Source organism: Pelmatolapia mariae, linkage group LG22 (assembly GCF_036321145.2).
Source record: "Pelmatolapia mariae isolate MD_Pm_ZW linkage group LG22, Pm_UMD_F_2, whole genome shotgun sequence".
Classification (NCBI taxonomy): Eukaryota; Metazoa; Chordata; class Actinopteri; order Cichliformes; family Cichlidae; genus Pelmatolapia; species Pelmatolapia mariae.
Window position 1 is genome coordinate 32,318,687 of NC_086245.2, and position 19,098 is coordinate 32,337,784.

The following is a 19,098-nucleotide window of genomic DNA, read 5'->3' on the forward strand; positions in this document are numbered from 1 at the left end:
GAAGGAAGACAGGATAAAGACATGCTGTGGAACAGAGCCAGAGATAAATAACAAGTGTGATTCAATGCAGAGAGGTTTATTACCACATGTTGAATAAGAAAGGTGATTGAAAAGGAAATACTCAGTGCATCATGGGAATCCCCCCATGGCTAGCATCCATATGTCTGTCAGAGTGCAAAATCCCCACATAACCACCAGGAATCATTATGTCAAGATTAGACTTTACTCAGAATCAGAATATATTTATCCTCATCACCCTCTCTGATACATCCCACTACTGCAGAATCATCATAAAACTAATGGAGGTGGCAGGTTTCTGAAGTCCATAATGTACACAGTGAAGAGAAAGGAGACAGGACGGTCCCCTGCAGGGCATCTGTGTTGCTGACCATACTGTCCACCACACAAAACTGCAGGCACACATAGTGTGGTCTGACAGTCAAATAGTTGGCAATCCAGATGACTAAGGATGCATAACTACCTACATCGCTGTCAGTTTAAAAAACAGTAGGGCTTGTCTGATGGTGCTGAAGGAGAAGCATCTGGCTCTCATTTATCTCACCATGCTCACTAACTAGGTAAAATGGAGAGGACTATCAGTGGGCTAATCATGGGCCATAGATAATGAAGAATGAGTCTCTCCAGCATCTTCACGATGTATGATGTTCACAATGAGCACCATGGGTCTCGTTGTGACATGCGCTATGACCTCTGGAGTCTCATCAGCTGGTTCCTGATTTGTTTAGTAGTGAAGGTGACTGGAGTGGAAGGAGTGGAGGTGCCCTGATGTAGAATGTGAAGAGTGTACAGACCCTGGGAGCCTCCTCACAGGAGGGTTTATACATTAACACAAGATTTTGTTTTATTTATTTTTTAATTACTTGGATACAGACTTCTGAATTGTTGAAATTAATCATTTAGAATGCCAAAACGTAAATTCCTAATGGTATGTAGGTATAAATTTAAATTTAAATAATAGCAGTTTTGCTTCTCCGGTCAACAAACCAGGAGGTACACTCTGTTTCAGTCAAATCATTCATTTTATATAACTTGTATTAGTCACTGACATTATTTTTAAGGTAATGATATACAATAAACAGTTTGTTCCATTTAAATAGGGCTGCACCTTCATTTGGACTTTATTTACAAAGGCACATCGCTCATGTATTTGTGCAATAAATGTGCACCAGTCAGAAAGAGATCTAGATGTGGGTATCATCAACATTAATATGAAACAGGGTTTGTTTCTGAGCTAAAAGATGCATGATGATATTTTACTTTACTCTCTACTGAATCCGCCTCAAAAGAGGTTAATCATATCATTTCCTTTTAGAACTCAAGTTTCACCAACAGTTCACACACTTCCTCCACAGCTATAAACAAACTTATTCAGAACAAGAAAACCACCAGATTTCCCCAGTATGGGCTGCTGCTGTATTTCCGTTTTTTGTTGTGTTCTCTCTTCTGCTTCTTTCTTGTGATTGGGGGGGGGGGGGGGGGGGGGGGATTTTCATGGGAGAAACTGAAATCATGCTTCACTTCTGTATACCTAAGAGAGATAAGTTCACTGGGTTCAGAGCTTTATGTTGACATAAATGGTTTAACTGGGTCTTACCGACTTTAGTGAAATGAGACCATCTATGTCTTCAGCACTGGTCAAAGGGCACTCTTGTAATATAAAGCAGGTCAGGCGTTATTAATTCAGTCAGAAAGGTTTCCATACCCACAAACATTACAAAAACTGACCACAACTTTGACAACATTCTCCTCCTGTTTCTCAAAAGAAAAATAACATGAAAACAATTAAATAAATTAAATGTGAATTCATGTTTCACACTAAACTGAAATCTTGATGCTGAGAAGGGTGTTCAATGCAAATAAGTGGAAGTAAATAATGCTAACCAGTTTCATTTTTCTCATTCGGTTTGGCATTGGGATAATGCCATCAGGCTACTGTCCTGATTCTTATCATATCAAACCATATTTTGACATATCTTTGGTTTTTGTGGTATGGTCTGCTCACAGTAAAGATCAGATGTAGTTAATCCAGCAGTTTTCATGAGGTCATTTCTCCCGTACACGTGGAAGCGCACCTCAAACTTAAGATACAGTCCTGGACCTGTCACGGTTAACGCTGCCAAACCGTGGGGATGTGGGGAAAGGAGGACCCAAATGCTGGACTCTTTGATGCAAAAGTGCGTTTATTTACAGTGCAGGGAAAACAATAAATCAGCAGTGCGTTCCCGACTCCTGTGACATGTCCTCTTCCCAGTGATAGTGTTCTTTGTCTCCGCTCCTCAGTGTCTGAGCACCCCGTGCTCGCTGCCCTCTCGTCTCCACACTCTCCTGGGGAATAACAAAGAGGCAGCCGTCAGAAACACCACAATGCAGCAGACTAACCTTACTAACTTGACAAGAGACTAACGTGAAGTCACACAATGATCCAGCGTTGGAGAGAGCTCCACCACACTCTTAAGTAGTTTCTCCGATGAGGCTTAATCAGCTGCAGGTGTGTGATGGCCTTCAGGTGTGGCCAACCACCTGGCAGGGCCACACCCACCAGGCCTGAAGGTGCCTGTCACAGCCGCACCCACACAAACACGCACACCTGGACAACAGAAACAGCAACGCAGAGCAGCAAAAACACATATAATACAATACAAGTCCATAACTGCTCAGGGACCCTGGATCGCTCAGATCCAGGACCCTGACAGGACCACCACTTTTTTACAGTTCAAGCGGCTGCCACAGGCTGCAGGGGCATTGGAGGAAAAAATGTTAACAAAGATAGAAACACTATGGCTGTTTACATGGCTGCACACTGCTTGGGCCACACGTAGTGTCCTCTGAAACTCTTACAAAGAACATCCATGTCATTTTTTCTTACTGCCGCCACAGAGTAAGCTTCAATCATATTAGAGGCTCAAATTACCCACTCATGACTCTTTGATAGCCTCACACTGTTTTTATTTCTGAGCACAGACCCATAATTTATATCACAGATTTAGTGTCTTTATAATGGTAAGGTTGCCATGGAGTTTTCTGATTAAGTTTTTGAAGAAATAATTAAAATAATCCTAACGCTAATGCTAAGTCCTAACCTGAACACCATCTACATGGCTTGATGTGAGAGGTTAGCTAACTGCAGCGCTTTATCCCCTCTTTGTGTTATTTTGTTTGATTTCCAAAAATTGTGACATTTGACCAAAAACGAAAAGAAAGACAAAAGGAAATTCTCCCCTCTCACAAGCTGTTCTTAGCGATTTCAACCACAACTGATTGTCTTCCTCTCAGCAAAGAGTTTCACTTCTGCCTCTTCTTGTGACAGCTTTTTATTTACTGAGGATCCAGCGTTCCATTGTGTTGTCATGTCGGTTTCTTTGAATCCAATATATGGGAATATTCTACATGTGACAAATATTCAGTGTGATCTCAAGCCTCATTTTTCTTTCTGTGGTAGCACAGCTTGTTTCGTTAGCACGGGTAATCTAAATTGTCCCAAGCACCTTGCCCCAAGTAGACTAACAAGTTAATTAGGAGGTACTGATGTGTGAACCACGCAAACATTGTGCAGTGCTTCGGCTAAATTTGTTTCCGGTGATCCTGTGTAAATATCTAATGTAATGTATGTTTGTGTGTGTTGATGTGAATTAACTGTAGAGTCTGTAAAGCAGTGCAGATGTGCTGTTCATACATATGAAAATATGCACACAGAGTGTAAATACTGGTTATGTAAATAATTACAATTGATTATTTGGCATATTTAACATGTCTTTCATGTGGTACAGTATTCAAACTATATTTCTATATGCTGTTACATTTAATATGGCAGATTATTTCATTTGCAAGAATGAAAATAAAACAAACTGTTTTCTCAAAATGTTTTGTTCATTGTACTTATCCTTTTCAGGGTCGCGGGGAAGGGGGGGGGGGGGGGGGGGGGGCAAGCTGTTATGGGGCAAGAGGCGGGGTACACCCTGGATAGGTCATCAGTCTGTCGCAGTGCTAACACACAGAGATAGACAACCTACATTCACACCTATGGGCAATTTAGAATGATCAATTAACTTTGAGGAGTACAAATACCTGGGAACCATCTTTGACAACCTCCTGAAATTCTCTGCCAACACAGAGGAGATTATCAGGAGGTGCCACCAACGGCTATACCTCCTTAGGAAACTCAACTCCTTTGGAGTCAGCACACCCATCATGATGGCTTTTTACTATGCCTTCCTGGAAAGCATCATGACCTTCTCCATCACTTGCTGGTTCCACTCCCTCAGCCTTCAGAACAGGAACAGACTGCAGCACACTGCATCAGTGTGCTCTAAAATCATTGGCCTGCCTGTCAGAACTCTGGCACAGGTTTTCAGCCAACAGGCCCTTAGACAGGCAGCCAAAATCATCAACGACCCCTCTCACATTCTCCACCCCGCATTTCAATGGCTCCCCTCTCGGCGATGCCTCCGCTGCATTTCCTGCAGGACTGAGAGGAGGAGAGCCACCTTTGTCCCCAAAGCCACTCTGCTTTTAACTCCAGCCGATAAGACCATTTCCCACACCAGAAACATAAACTACTCTACATTCTTTTTATACTACCGACACTTTATTCACTTTTAGTCACTTACAGTTATTTATTCACCTTTCAGTCACTTTAATTTTAAAACTGTGTAATTTTAAAACTGTGTATATTCTGTGTATTTATTATTTGACTCTTATTGCCTGTTCTTATTGTCCTTATCTTCAACGTTGTGCTGCTCTGTCATATGTTAATTGCCCCTTGGGGATAAATAAAGTCTTTCTGATTCTATCCCCACTAACTGCATGTCTTTTAGTGATGGGATTTCCAGCTCTTTTTAGAGAACCAGCTCTTTCGGCTCGGCTCACTAAAAAGAACCAGCTCTTTCGGCTCGGCTCACTAAAAAGAACCGGCTCTTTCGGCTCCCAACCGGCTCTTCAGGTTGTTTTCTTGCTTTAATTAATTTGTTATTAACCCTTTAAGACCTACCATAGAACCAAGTCCGCCAGAGCTTATATTATATTTTTACATGCTGTAGTGCCATTTTTGGGAGCATTTCAAGTTGCTATACATCAATACAACCATTATAGCCCATATTTTAATAATATGTATGCATTAAGTGCATAGTAATTAAGTGCATAGCCGCTCCGACCGGCTTTAAAGAATTAACAGCAATATAAAATTATGCACAAATGGAATTACTAATGTAAAAAAAATGTGGTTTTATTTATATATGTTTATATAAAAATATATACAGTGGCCCCTAGAAACAAAGCACGTACAAACTCCAAAACACATTGCTAGCGTTAACTGAACTTCCAAAACAGAGCTACCTAGATCGCTTAAATTACACAATTGAAAGCATATGTGTATTGTTTGTGTATTTATACACAAGCACTCATATATATTCAAATAATTTTAAAAAAAATGTTCATTTACCTGTTACTACCACACACCAAATCCGGTCGTTGGTACTTCCTGGCTTGTGTAGCCACTAGGTAACAAAAGCTCAACACTGCCCCTAGCATCCTTGAGCACTTCTGTTGTGTTTTGTACGTGCTTCGGAGTTCGTACATGTTTTGGAGTTTGTACGTGCTTTGTCTCTAGGGGCCACCGTAAATATACTTTTATTTATTCACTCCACATAAAATGTAATAAATAAATCATATAATACAAAAACCAACTATTTACATTTCAACTTTTAACTATTTAAATTTTCAGCTTTTTCCTTTTAAACAAATTTAAAGTCAAACAACACAAAACACTGCAAACCACAACACAATTAAATAGAAATTAAAACATGAAAACAAAAAGAAGATGCACATTCTCTGTCATATGGGCCTGCATGAATAAACTTTCTGAATCCTTTATCATTCACAACTGAAAATAGTTGTGGATGATTACTATACCTTTCTAATGTGACGTTGTTGTCCCTGGCTCTCTTTCTCTCTCTCTCCCTCCTGCGCTGTTCCTGTGCTACTGCGAGTGTAACTACCGCCCCTCCCCCCTCTGCTCAGCGCAAGCACAAGGCTCGCGTGCGGAGTGAAGCGGAAAAAAAGTGCGAGAGAGAGAGAGAGAGAGAGAGAGAGAGAGAGAGAGGGTGAGAGAAAGAAAAAAAAAACCACTCGTTCACTTCAAAGAGTCGGCTCTAAGAGCTGTTTCATTCGCGACCGACACATCACTAATGTCTTTGGACTGTGGGAGAAAGCCAGAGTACCCAGGTGGAACCCACGCAAACTCCACACAGAAAGGATGATGGTGGAATTGAACTCAGGACCTCTTGCTGTGCTGCAACAGTGCTAACCACCGTGCCACCGATTTTTTGTTTTTTCACACAATAACCCATAACCCATAATGAAAAAATGAACCAAATTTACATAAAATTCTTGCAAATCTATTTAACATAAAAAAAAATAAAAACAAAACATTTACAGTCTGACTCAAAAATGCATCTCTTCTACCATTATCCTTGTAGGATTTTTAGGGACCTCTTGAAGTGTGGTCAATAAACAAAAAAGACAGTATAAAAAAAACTATTTACTGTGAGATAAATACTTTCCACTGGTGATATTTGGTACAGCTCTGTAGGCAGCAGGGGAATTACCACGTAAGCAGGGAGTTCCCCTTCTCCCTTCCACTCTGTTAAAGTGTTGAGGAATTATTACTCTACTGGAAACTTTCACAGTGCCAAATACAAAAAATTGCACTGTTAATGAATATGAACACAGAGCTAAGTCATAGTATCTTACGTAATAACCAGGCTAATATTAGTATCAACGGTAATATCAGCGGTGATGAGCTCAAACGAAAATTGTGTCAACCTAAATTCCTCATTTGTGAAATGACCTGGAATATTTTAGTATAAAACATTTATATTAAAATAGGTGCACTTATATAAAGGGGATGGTTTCATGTCATTTCATCCCCACCTGGCTTGAAAAAATTATTTAGCAAAGTAGGAACATGTAAACCAGGGAAAAACAGCCGCTGACGAGGCAAAGTGGCCGGGTCAAGAGAAATATTTCTCAGCTTCAAGGCAGGTGCCAGAAGGAAAAACCAACCACAGGATACAATTAATTGACATATGACCTGGTGGTAAATACACTGAAGGGTTACTTAGGCACAATGTCTGAAATTATTCCCTGTTTGGATATAGTTTATTGCTCAAATAAGTGAACCAAACAGATTGTTCTGGTGAAAAATTCCTTCTTTTTGGTATAGTTTGCCAACCCCTATTCTATCTAATGCAACTTTATTACTTATTCCAGTATTATTTCTAGATATCAAAGTTTGCCCAATATTTCACAACTAAATCAGCTAAAAAATTTGTAATAGATTTGCAACCCTGTTATTATATCTTGATCTACAGTCAAAAGTCACGTAAGTCACATAAGTCATGTAACCATGCAGCCCTGTATTTAAATACATGTTACCATGTATTTTTAGTTAAAGTAATCTAACTCAGAAGGGATTTAACATATTTTCTAATTCAAAATGCATTGACTATATTTTTCAAAAGTGTTGGCATTAAAATGCTATTTAATTCTAGAATGGCTTTTTTTTAATTGTTTGTTTTGATTGAGTTGAATCAAAAAAACAAACCATATCAAGTTTTTCTGAGAGATTACATTACCATAAGTAACATGTAAACTTTCTAATATCAGCTTTTAGACATTAACAGCAATGTCTGAAACATTAGCAGACACCCCATCCTGGAATCAGGCTTTAAACCAGGTTCCATACCCGAGAGATTTGAAACTGCATTTATTGTGTCAGCAACACAGTTCTGTAACGTTACATGGTCTGCCACTTTGTGGTCTAGTTGCTGTAGTTCTTCCACTTTGCAATAATACTACTAACAGTTGATTGTGGAATATGTTACAAACTGACCCAGTAAAAATGAATTCTCTGTTATAAGTACTAAGATGAGTAATGGTATCAAATCCTGCAGACAGTGGCAATTTAGAATGAAATGTGGGTCTCCTTTTTAAAAGCACAAATGAAATTAAATTCACTTTAAATATATAATATGTTATTTGCTAGAGGTTTCTCGATCACAGAAATCCATACTCTGTGCAATCTTTTTGTTCAGCCCACTAAGTTAAAGCTGTATGAACTTCAACCGCAACTGAGTTGTTGTTCTTTCATTTAAAATTCATTGTAGTAATGTACAGAACCAAAATGAGGAAAAAAAGGTGTCTCTGTAAAATATTTATGGACCTAACTGTATTTCCCCCATTTCCATTTCACTGACTGGAGGTAGGACACTGGGAGGGTGATTACATGAAAATAAGTTGCACATTTAATTTTACTTCATTTGCAAGTATTATAAAGTACTCTTTTAGTGTGCGTGCATTTGAAAGGTAACATATTATACATTTCAATAATGGTGTCATAGAGACAAATATCTCAGTATTTAGCAAGCATGATAAATTTGATGAAGTAACTGTTACACTCCTCCACTTCCACGACTGTTTCGCTGCACACAACAAGAGGACAGACTGTGCTCTGTGGTTACTACCGTGTGTTAATTAATTGTCCCATCGCACACACTAGCAATAATTTGAGCTTTCTTTAGCCGTTGTGGCTCATTTGTTTGCTCTGTTTAGTTTGACCCTGTAGCATGTTTGATATTTTTTATTTTTTTCACTGGTTTATAAAATGATAAACACAGCTCTTGCAAACATGATTTCTTTATAAGATGAGTTTTATTCAAATATTTCAGAGTACCACAGGCACTATAAATTCGTAGACATTTTTTTTGTACTTGCCATAAAACGAAACAAATGGTTTCATAAACAAAAATCAGCACAAATACAGTTGGACATTCAGTATAAAACACAATAAAATTAATAAATATATAAGTATTTCAATATTTCAATAAATAAATCCATAAATACAACAAATAAAATAAATACGACAAAGATATGTTAAATAAATAAATTCCCCAAAAAGTAAACCCTTTGTTTTTCTATTCTGTCAGCCTGTAGTGACATGGTAGCACTCTTTGGTTGACTGCTGTAGTTACAATGAAATGACTTGCTGATACAAATATTTCAAGTATGGCCGATGGTAAAAGTAAATTTTCCATCACCTCTTTAGTGCAATGTGAACCATCTGTGGCTTCCTCACATTCAATAGTTAAAAGCCTTCCACAAGGGCAGCAGGTCATGGTGGAGAAATGGAGTCTGAGGTCACCATTTCACCTACATTCATCAGACACCTCTCCTCACAAGGCAAAAACACCAAAGAAGTTCTTCCCTGGCTCATCCTCCAATTTCTCCAGCATTGCCTCCTCTGTCTGTGTTCTCAGTCTGTCCCCGGCATACAAGTTGAACACAGCCCCCATGTAAACTGCAGAGTACCAGTTCCCATCCTCATCTGAATCACTACTGGTTGTCTTTTGGCAGACTGTACGGATAGAGTGAAGAATGGTCACATATTTAGGTGCATATGAGTGAGACCAGCGTTGGACAGTGTGGCTCAGGTGGACCATGGGGTGTGAGGAGGTATCGTCGGCATCGCTGCTGCAGTTAACCCGGAAAGATGCTTGGCTGTAAACAAAGTAGAGGCCATCTCGAGGAATCACAATTTCATTTTTATTGAGCTCTAGTCCTCCCTGAGAGTGGGACTGGTCCACATCCTTCTGCCATTCCACTGAGGTCTTTCTATTATAGTTGTGTACTCCTGTTGAATAATACAGACAAATGGCGGACACCATGGTAAATTTCTGATTAACAGTGAAATAAAACTGCCCTTGAGTCAAGAGTTCCTGAAGAGAAATTTCAAATGAATTCTGTTGTAGTGACATGAGCCTATTTCTCATTTATAATCTACATTCTTCAGTCTAACTAGAACTCATTTAAATCTCCAAAATATCCAAAGGAAACAGGCATAATGTGCCCTTAAAAAAATCAAGGAGAAGTTCTAAAACTTTCTGGAAAAACTGGTAAGCTTCCTGAACCAAGAACTTCCTCTAATTATGAATCCACTAAATGTCCCATGAATCTCACAGAGACGTGTGATTTCATGATTACAATACTGGGAAAGGTGTAGTAAGATTCTCCACAGTCAGTCTAAAATATGCCTGGTAACTTTTTTTTTGACTTGGGTTTCATCCCTTACCTTGCAAATGAATGGCTGCTCTCACATTTGATATTTGCCTCAAAGTGTGATGGAGATCTGGGAACAAGAAAAGACAGAGAATAGGAATTATACAGTGTTTTTGCCTACTAGTCACTAACATTACTGAGCCTAAAAAAAAAACGTCAATAGGTCCACTACTTTTGTAAGAGTTAAGGGTACTCACCAAAATTGTCCTCATTTTGTCCAGGAGCCTGTTTGAAATAGAGCATGATACAGAACGCTGTTACAGACTGGTTGGTTTTAGGTGAAACAGTTCATTCACTGTGAGAGTCAATGGCGCTCTTGAGTAGTTTAGAGAGTATTTTAAAACCCACCTCAGCATGCCTGTTAACAACGAGGGCAGCAGCAGCAGTAGCAGCGAGGCAAAGTGTGAATGCCAGGAGGGCCATGGTTAGCTTTGACCTGGGCTTGATTTCCTGTGTTGCCTGTTTCTCTGTGTCTTTGTCGATCATTGTATCCAGCACTACCATGCATTCACCTTCCATTGTTTTTAGTGGGTGCCTTCTATAAGGTACAGTTCACTTCTTAGCAGCCTTTCCTCCTCTTCTTCCACTACCGTTCTTGTTTGATGCCGCTATCTGTGAGAGCCTGTTTTAAAAGGCTCTTACCGATAGAGGGGGAAACTCCAATGATGTCACACATTTGTGTGAGTGGAGACTCAATGAGGAATAGAGACCCAGTGCCTGGGAGGATCTTACACACCACACCTCCTCTGCACATGGCATGTGTATGATCGAGTTATACCAACATCAAATAAAAAAACCAGACACCTGTGTGGAATCCCCTTTTGCACCTCAGTGCACACCCACACAACTCAATAGATCATTTCAAACAGGCACATACACTCACCTGCTGTATACCTGCGTACGCAGGCAAGACCACAGATCACTCTGTTCTACTATTCTAAATTTTTAAAAAGCATATGTTAGCTATTGATGTGAAGTGTTCACATATGTTGTTGTGTTGTCTTCGTTTCAATGTGGGGCAGACACACTGAAAGCCAGTTCAAATGTGGGGCAATAAGTCACAGAAAAGTCTGCAACCTTCAGCTATTCGTCAGTCATGTTGACCACTATTGCCAAATGTTTTTCACGTTATTGTGTTAGATATTCCACCAAAAATTAACTGCCAGTGATGTCATTGTCAACACTGCATTTATAGTACATGTGTCACTTCCCTAATAATTTTATAAAGGTTTTTTGAATCAAAATGAGCTGTTTCTGTAATAATACTTAGCATTATGTTGTTTGTGAAAAAATGTCCTTGTCCTTTTTATCTAGCTCCTGCTTGGGATTTTTTTTTCTGAGTAATATTCACAAAATCTGAAAAATGTTTTTTGGTGTGTCACATAGTAATGTAAAGACAGCACAGACACAACACTGGGGTGATTAGGCTATGTGAAGCACTTGTGACAGCTTGGAAGAAGAACTGAAGAGCAGGCTTAGGGAGGGGCATTTGTTTAAACATGGGTCACTTTGACCCAGGTAAGTAAATCCCAGGTAAGTAGCGTTTTCAGTGGGAGAAACGTGGGAGAACCGTTTCGTCACTCACGAAACACTGAGTGACGAAACGTTTCTCCCACTGAAAATGCTACATCCAGATGAACAGAATCAACCTTTTGGGATGCATGTTTTAAATGTGATATACAAATAAGATGTTGTTCTAATTACAAAAGGCACTCTATGAAGTATGTCCTGAGTACAAACGCTTGTCTGTCTGTATCTCTGTGTGCCCTGAGTGACAAGCCCTTCAGGGTGGACACCACCTTCTTGCTCTCTAACAGCTTGGATAGATCAATGATTAATGGAAATGATGGACTGATTAATGATAAGAGGTTATATAAAAGGTAGAATATATGTAATACATGATTACAAACCATCTGAAGCTGTATCATTCATAATCATTTCCATGGCTTGTTTGTATGAAAAGATCATACGGTAACTGTAATGAGTAAGGATGAGTGTAGGTGTTTCATGTCTATTAGCAGACAGGAGTATGTGTTGAAGATTTAGTCAGCACTCTAGTCAGATAACCAGAGTTCATTACTATTCTGAATTGATTGTCATAAATTGATCTTGGAAAACTGAAAAATGGGAACACGCTGCACCTGAATGTCTTTTCATCATCACTGACAAACCATGCCCTGGAAAGAGGAACACCCTTCTACGTTTGCTGCAACAACGTGGGAGGCTGTGGTAGAGCGGGTTGTCTACCACTGGGAAGGTTGCGTGATCAATCCCTAGCTCCCCTAATCTACATAGGCAAGATCTTAAATCCCCATGTTGTCCTCATTGCCCCCACTAGAGTGTGACTGATTGTGTAAATGTTAGAAACAGCCAGAAAAAAAAAAGCTGTATGATGGTATATGGGACTGGGTGGAAAATACTTCGAGTGCTCAACAAAAGTTTAAAGGTGGTATATTTCAGCCAATTGTAAAAACAATAACAAGTGATTTCTTTACATTAGATGCTGACTTTGAAAACTAACATATAATGATATTTCAACTTCACAATCACTTTAAACCATCTTCTGAAGAGAAAATGAAAATAGCACTTTATTTTGAAGTAGTCTTTGGTTTCATAGAGGTAACCGACGATAGCTGGTGGTGGAAATCCCAGATCTCGAACACCACAAAGGTTAAGGTGTAGCTTCTGGGCCTCAGGCTTATCTCTGGCCCATAGTTTAAAAACAGCTACCCAGAGGGTTTCACAACACCAAAACGAACAAACCTTAAAAACCTTCTCTACAGAGATAATGTAGAAGAACATATGATATCCCTTTCACATGAGCTTACAAAATAACAGTTGTGTAAAACAGCCATGCCTATTGGGGAGGCTTTGTGACTGTATCACAGTCACCATGGAGAATGTCTGTCTTTATTCATTAAGCTGCAAGTTTTTAACAGTCATCTTCATGCGAGAGTGAGCCTTTCATGCTCAAACTATATTTTGGGTGGAGTAGCATCTTAAGGTGTTAAATGATGTCACCAGTGGTGGTCAAGATAAGATGAGCTCTATTTTTCTATATCTATCATATATGTATATATTTGTATTAGCTATGAAACAGCTATGGGAAACAGGAAAGAAATGTGACCAGTAAGATAGACAGAGAGGTTGCAAACAGTTGAGTTTTATCAGCTAAAACCAATATATTTGCATAAATAAAAATTGAGTGCCCACAAAGCCCACAGGAAGACTCATAGCGACAGCACGGCACATCAAATTCAGAAAGTTTACTTCTTACACTGATGGCCACAACATTAGCACTGCTGAATATGAAACAAATTTGCTCTCTTTAGAAAGGACTTGTTCAACATATATTAGACAGTGGACAGAGTAATAGATTCTGAAGGACACTGACATGATTAAATTGGTGACACTTGATGTCTGTGGTGGACTACATTTATATAGACCTTTTCTAATTTGATCACTCACTTAAAGCATATTGCAAACCACCTTCAACTAGTCATACAGCACTAATTCTGGCACACAGTCACACACAGAAGTTTTACTATCAGCATTTGATGCTACTGTGTAGTCACATCCTACTCACACTGTATTATGTTAGATAATTTGGCTTGGCATGTTTCCAAAATGGCGAATGTTAACTGATGAGATGCTAGCTGTTGTTAATTATTATTACAGACAATAAAAATAACTTTTAGTGTAAGAAACATCTGAAAGGCAGACAAAAAACTGGCTGAAGTACACTTGAAACAGTTATGGAAGAAACACAGTAACACACTGTCAGCTATTGTTCACTATGTGGACTACAAATATGTTAAACCATCAAAGGTTAAAATAAATACATACATCAAATCCAGAATACTCAAAACAGTTCATCTGTTTTAATTTAGTTTTATTGTCTTATAGCAGCAATGATATCCAACTTTATTACAAGAACTAAGATGTCTCCAAATCTGCCTTAACCGGAAGGCAAAGTACAACCCTTTACTGTAACTCCACAAAACTCTTTCAGTGCTATTTTAGTTTACAAAACTGGCCATGGAATAAAAGACCATGCACAAACCACAAACTGTTTGGAGACTGTTTCTATTGTCACAGACACATACCAAGATAAAATCTAACACAATCAACTAAAACACTGAAAAGGAGAAGAGGAATCAAAGATGTCAAGATGCATTCAAATAAACAAAGATACTTTATAACACATTTTTATGTTTCCATGTATCATTTTATATGTCATTCAGTGAAAATGACTAAACATGGTTTTCCATAGAGGGTGAACTTCAGCAGCAGGGGAGTATACGCAACAACAAGACAGAAATTTTATTTAAATTTTTTTCTTTCCTCAGAAACTGCCCCTCATGTGGTCTACGGCCCACTTACACACAGAGAGTTTGGTATTTTGTTTAGCAAAAGGATGTGAAAAAAAAACTCCCCTCATGTTGCAGTACATCAGTCTGCTTGTCATGCTTTTTTCTCTTTCTAAAACTGCCACGAGAATCAAACTCCCTTTATCTAAAAAAAGACTTGATACATTCCCTGAGAGAAGAGGAATACACAGTGCTTTTTGTAGAATGGCCCACTACTCAGCTTCCTCTTTACAAGACAGGATTCAAAAAGCTCTAGTAGATAAATAGCTCACCAAAAATATGATGTGGAAATCTTCTCTCTAGAAAGGTTTTGATGAAAAATGTGTTTAAAAATTGGCATGTTATACTGCGGCTATTACCCACAAATTGCAGTTTATCTACAGAGGTTATTATTATTGTTGTTGCAACATTTTGTTATTATTGTCACATTTTATCTGACCCTCTCGTGAGGGTCAGATAAAAAATGTGTTCATGGAGCCAGGCTTGGATGGAAAATTTTTAAATTCCTGGTGACCTGCACCTATAGGGACTAAGTAGATGTTGGTTGAGTGGGCATCATGCTAGCATCATGACTCAAACAAGGACAGAGACCTTGGCTTGCTGACCTCTGGCTGCAGAAACTTTAATCTGTATATGGAAAAGACCCTCTGTGGGGTTGAAAGAGCCAGATCTGATGCATAATGCAAAACTATAACTACTTCTCACATTCTTGGGTCTTGGATTACAGAGTCTTGAGCACTTGTGTGAAGACAGGAAGCAAAGCAGAGATTAGCTGAAATAGAAATTGGAAGTTACTACACTTATTCAAATCACTTCGCTTAGTTCAAGAATTTTAACCAAACTAAACTGTAAATGGTTTGTACAATCATTTCCAATCTCTTCTGGGTACCAGCAGATGGTGAAACTCTCAATTTTTGTTAATCCGTGTGGCCTTTATTCTACAGAATAAATGCCCCATTCAATTTTAGGGGAAACAACCATGAATCACTCATATAACAACTGTAACCACTTGAAAGGAGAGAAAGGAAGGTTTCAGGCTGATGATGATGATAGGTTATCTAAGGACAGAAGAGGGAAAACCCCAGTGCTTTACCTTCTTGGTTTGATTCACTTTTAAACAGGGAAAATTCCAAAATAAATAAACTCTTATTTATCAGTGTAGTTTTGTGCACCAAGATAAATTTTTAATTTAGTGGAGCCAGAAAATGGATACAAATGGATTTATCAAAATGTATTGTAACAGATTCACACAAACACAATTTTCCACAGTAGTAATGTACAGTGCATGAAAGTCCATCCATCCCTCCAACCAATTTCATATAACTTCTTATCTAATTCACAGTTGCAGGGTTGCGGGAACCTACTCCAGCTGTCACAGGGTGGGGTATATGGGAGCATGTGAATGAATATTACACACTGATGTGACACCTCGTACATTAATGTGATGCTCTAACAGTCATCGTGCTTTTAAGCTTCCCACTAGATGATTAACATGTGGTTAATGGCCCCTTTTTCTTTGAAATCATTTGATTTTTACTTTGGAAAGTATATGTATACACTAACATATCTATCTATCTATAGTATCTATCTTTCTCTGGGAGAAAAAAGATAGCTAGCTAGCTAGCTAGATATGCTGGATACCAGATTTTAGCACATATGTTAAAAACAGCCATTGGGTTTGGTTATAGGGAGTATTTACTTTTATTTTTCTTTTCTGTTCTTTTGCTTTTATGTAGAAGCCAACTGAATTGAAGTGAATCAGTGAACCAGGTGACCTCTTTCCAAATAGGAAATGAAAACAAAACTCTTTTCTAAAAACTATAAATACTGTCAAGTCACATGGGTGACAAGTAACCACATGAATTTAAGATAATGTGATGACTTTGGGAAAAAGGAAAAACCAGAGTTATGCAACTGGGGCTGAGGCAATAGTTACTGCATCATCTCATTGTCCATTATTTCAACTTACCTGTCTGGGCAAGGCCAGTGGTTGCTCAGAAAGGAATCAAGGAGTGGAAGGGAGCAGGAAGTCCTGTGGAGTTTTATAGCTGTGGATGAAACCAGGTAGAAAGAAATTGTTTGCGATACTGGTGTTTCCTGTCTCCTTTTCACAACTAAACCACAAGATGTTACGTGCATGTTTGTTCCTGTTGTGAGGTGTATTGCAACACAAATGCGTTTGACATAATGGCGGAGGAGGGGTAGATCACAGTGGTTTGACATATTTAGAATATCACTGCTGGTATTGATTAATGTTAAAATATATTGTGTATTTGTAGCTTTCTAGATATCTATAAGCCTTTTAAAAGTTTGTAAAAAGCATGTCATGTTCTGAGTTCTGATGATTGATGAATTTTGGGTTTCTGATTTGTTGCTCATTCTTTTATCTTAATTCTTTGTTTTTCTGGTTTTCCCAGCATTTCACACACACACTCCACAGGTCTGTTGATGACTTTCCAAAGATTTGGATGAGCTCTTTTCTGACAGACAATCTGGACTGTGCAGGAACTTATGCCAGGCTACTTTTTGTGGACTTTAGTTCCACTTTTATTACCATCAACCCAGCTCTACTTCAGGATTCCTCCTGCCTGCCTGCTTCCTCCTGCAGTGATCTACACACACGGCAGATTAGAATAGACATGCAAGCATCTTTTTTCATCTGTGATTCTTGAGTTTAGACATTTAAAATACATAATTCCACTATTCTGAAGAGAATATGAGGTTTCAATAATCATTCAGGTGTTTTCTGACTCTAAATTTTCTTTTGTCATTAGTCAGCTTTTTCTAATGTACATGTCAAACCTGTTCAGCTGCTTTCCTTCTTTGAAACTTCGTCTGTGTGAACTTCAGCTTTCAGCAGTTTTGAACATTAACCTTCAAGTGAATGATTCTGTGTATTTCAGCTCATTCAACATTTTTTAACTTAACATTCCAGCAGTTATTACATTTCAGCTCAAAACATTCAACTATCAGCATTCACACTGCAGTTTCTTCAGGAAATGCTTTTCTAGTTTTGGTTTCATTTCTTGCTGTTTTTGTCTCATGGTTGTATTTCTGTATTATAAATGCAGTGTTGTGACATTACTTTGCCCTGGATTGACTTATTAATGCTCTATTTTGTACATATACTGTACAAATTACTATACAAAGTAAATGTACTGAATCCTGAATTTAAAATTGAGCTGATGAACTAATACCACATGGTCTGTAGCAACCACATTATTCCTCCAAAACTGAGAACCTGCTGGGCCATGCTCCAGAAATCAAGTGCATCAGTTAGTGTGACGTACTGATGACTTTGCAAATATCTTTAATATCTGGGTCAAAGTAAGAGGTGTATAAATTAATGTAAAACTTAATAAAAACATCATTTATGTCTGCAGAATTAAGGTGTGTATTCTTGATCAAGTGGAAAGTGTAACCTCCAACAATAACAAAGGCATAATTTTTCATGTATTCTTTTACATTACAGTGGATTGTTGTGTTATTTTATTAGCAGAAATGTCAGATCTCTCCATTATTGGATTCAACACAGCATTAATCACCAGCTATTATAAGTTCTGAGGTTGGCAGGTTGCTTAGTGAAGAGAACATTTTATGAAGCACAATCTTTGTTAGGACCATTGCAATGCAAATACTATAAACTGGCCTTCTGGATCAAAAACTCTATGACTGGATTGTGATTAGGTTTCATATTTTATGGTATATTGCGTAGTTGCATTTATACAGCCAAAGCGTTTTCACCATTTTACTATTTTCAAGCATAAAAGCTGTCCATCAATATAGAGTTTGTCTACACACATCACTGCTTTCATTTACCCCAGAAAATTGATTCTGTTCATCTGGACGTAGCGTTTTCAGTGGAAGAAACGTTTCCTCACTCAACCAAGTAACTTCTTCAGTCTCAGCTGACTGCAGGTTTCCCCAGCCTTATAAACAGCAGATTTGCATAATGACTGAAACTAGCACCACTGAATGAACAATAGACCATGACATCAATTTCATGATAATTAGTATGCAAATTGTCATGACCGTTAATTAAGGACCGTGAGAGATCAAGGCCCATTCATAGAGAATTGGAAAATAACAAAGTTGGGGGAAAAAAAGTATTTGTACTTCATTCAGCTGCTTCTGGGTTGTCCAGTCGGTGAATGAGTCCAGTGATCGTTTTGATGATGGAGTCGGGTTTGGAGCGGCTCCGTTAGTTTTTCGTTCTTTACCCTTGTGAATAATTGTTCGGAGTAGGAATCGATATAATAGTCCAGCTCCTCTAGGTTGAAACCTTGATAATGTAGAGAGAGATGTAGTTGGCTCAGTAGTTAGTTTGTTTACTTTCCACAAACAGGTCGTAGCCATGTTGAATCACGCAGAGTCTCGTGAGAACTGGGGTTTACCTCGTCGTTGCGCTTCTGCTCCTTTGGATTGGGCAGACTAGGCGACTCAGTGGCACATTGCTGCCATCTACTGTTATTATTATCCAAGACAGGCATTTTTTTCTGCTGTATTGCTGTATTGTGAAGTGATCATGTGAAGTAAGACTTGCTCGTTTTCCATAAGCTTTGCCATCGTTCATTTATAAACATATAGTTTCTGTTTC

At 38.5% G+C, this 19,098-nt stretch overlaps 2 protein-coding genes and 1 long non-coding RNA gene across 5 annotated transcripts in view; 1 reads left to right on the forward strand and 2 right to left on the reverse strand.

Moving 5' to 3' along the window:
* The window catches only part of gabbr1b (gamma-aminobutyric acid (GABA) B receptor, 1b), a 113,272-nt gene extending 109,411 nt beyond the window's left edge, over window positions 1-3,861 (forward strand). For 2 of the 3 annotated variants that reach the window (XM_065471385.1, XM_065471386.1), the window contains exon 19: window positions 2,302-3,859. In XM_065471385.1, coding sequence (XP_065327457.1) covers window positions 2,302-2,308 — 7 coding nt within the window. In that variant the 3' untranslated portion in view covers window positions 2,309-3,859. Of the gene's footprint in view, window positions 1-2,301 lie in introns of all 3 variants that reach the window. The other variant, XR_010573712.1, reaches the window with a different exon arrangement.
* A 4,955-nt stretch (window positions 3,862-8,816) lies between these two features.
* On the reverse strand, window positions 8,817-11,971 carry LOC135933291 (tumor necrosis factor-like). Its single transcript, XM_065471387.1, has 4 exons — window positions 10,480-11,971; window positions 10,329-10,356; window positions 10,145-10,201; window positions 8,817-9,706 (listed from the first exon to the last, which is right to left on the reverse strand). Exons 1-4 carry the CDS (start codon window positions 10,648-10,650, stop codon window positions 9,249-9,251), a joined length of 714 nt encoding a protein of 237 aa, XP_065327459.1. The 5' UTR covers window positions 10,651-11,971; the 3' UTR covers window positions 8,817-9,248.
* Window positions 11,972-14,039: 2,068 nt separating this feature from the next.
* Window positions 14,040-18,855, reverse strand: LOC135933292 (uncharacterized). The gene is made up of 4 exons (XR_010573713.1): window positions 18,618-18,855; window positions 18,321-18,430; window positions 16,471-16,549; window positions 14,040-15,273 (listed from the first exon to the last, which is right to left on the reverse strand). It is a non-coding gene; the product is annotated as an uncharacterized LOC135933292 (long non-coding RNA).
* Window positions 18,856-19,098: the final 243 nt, after the last annotated feature.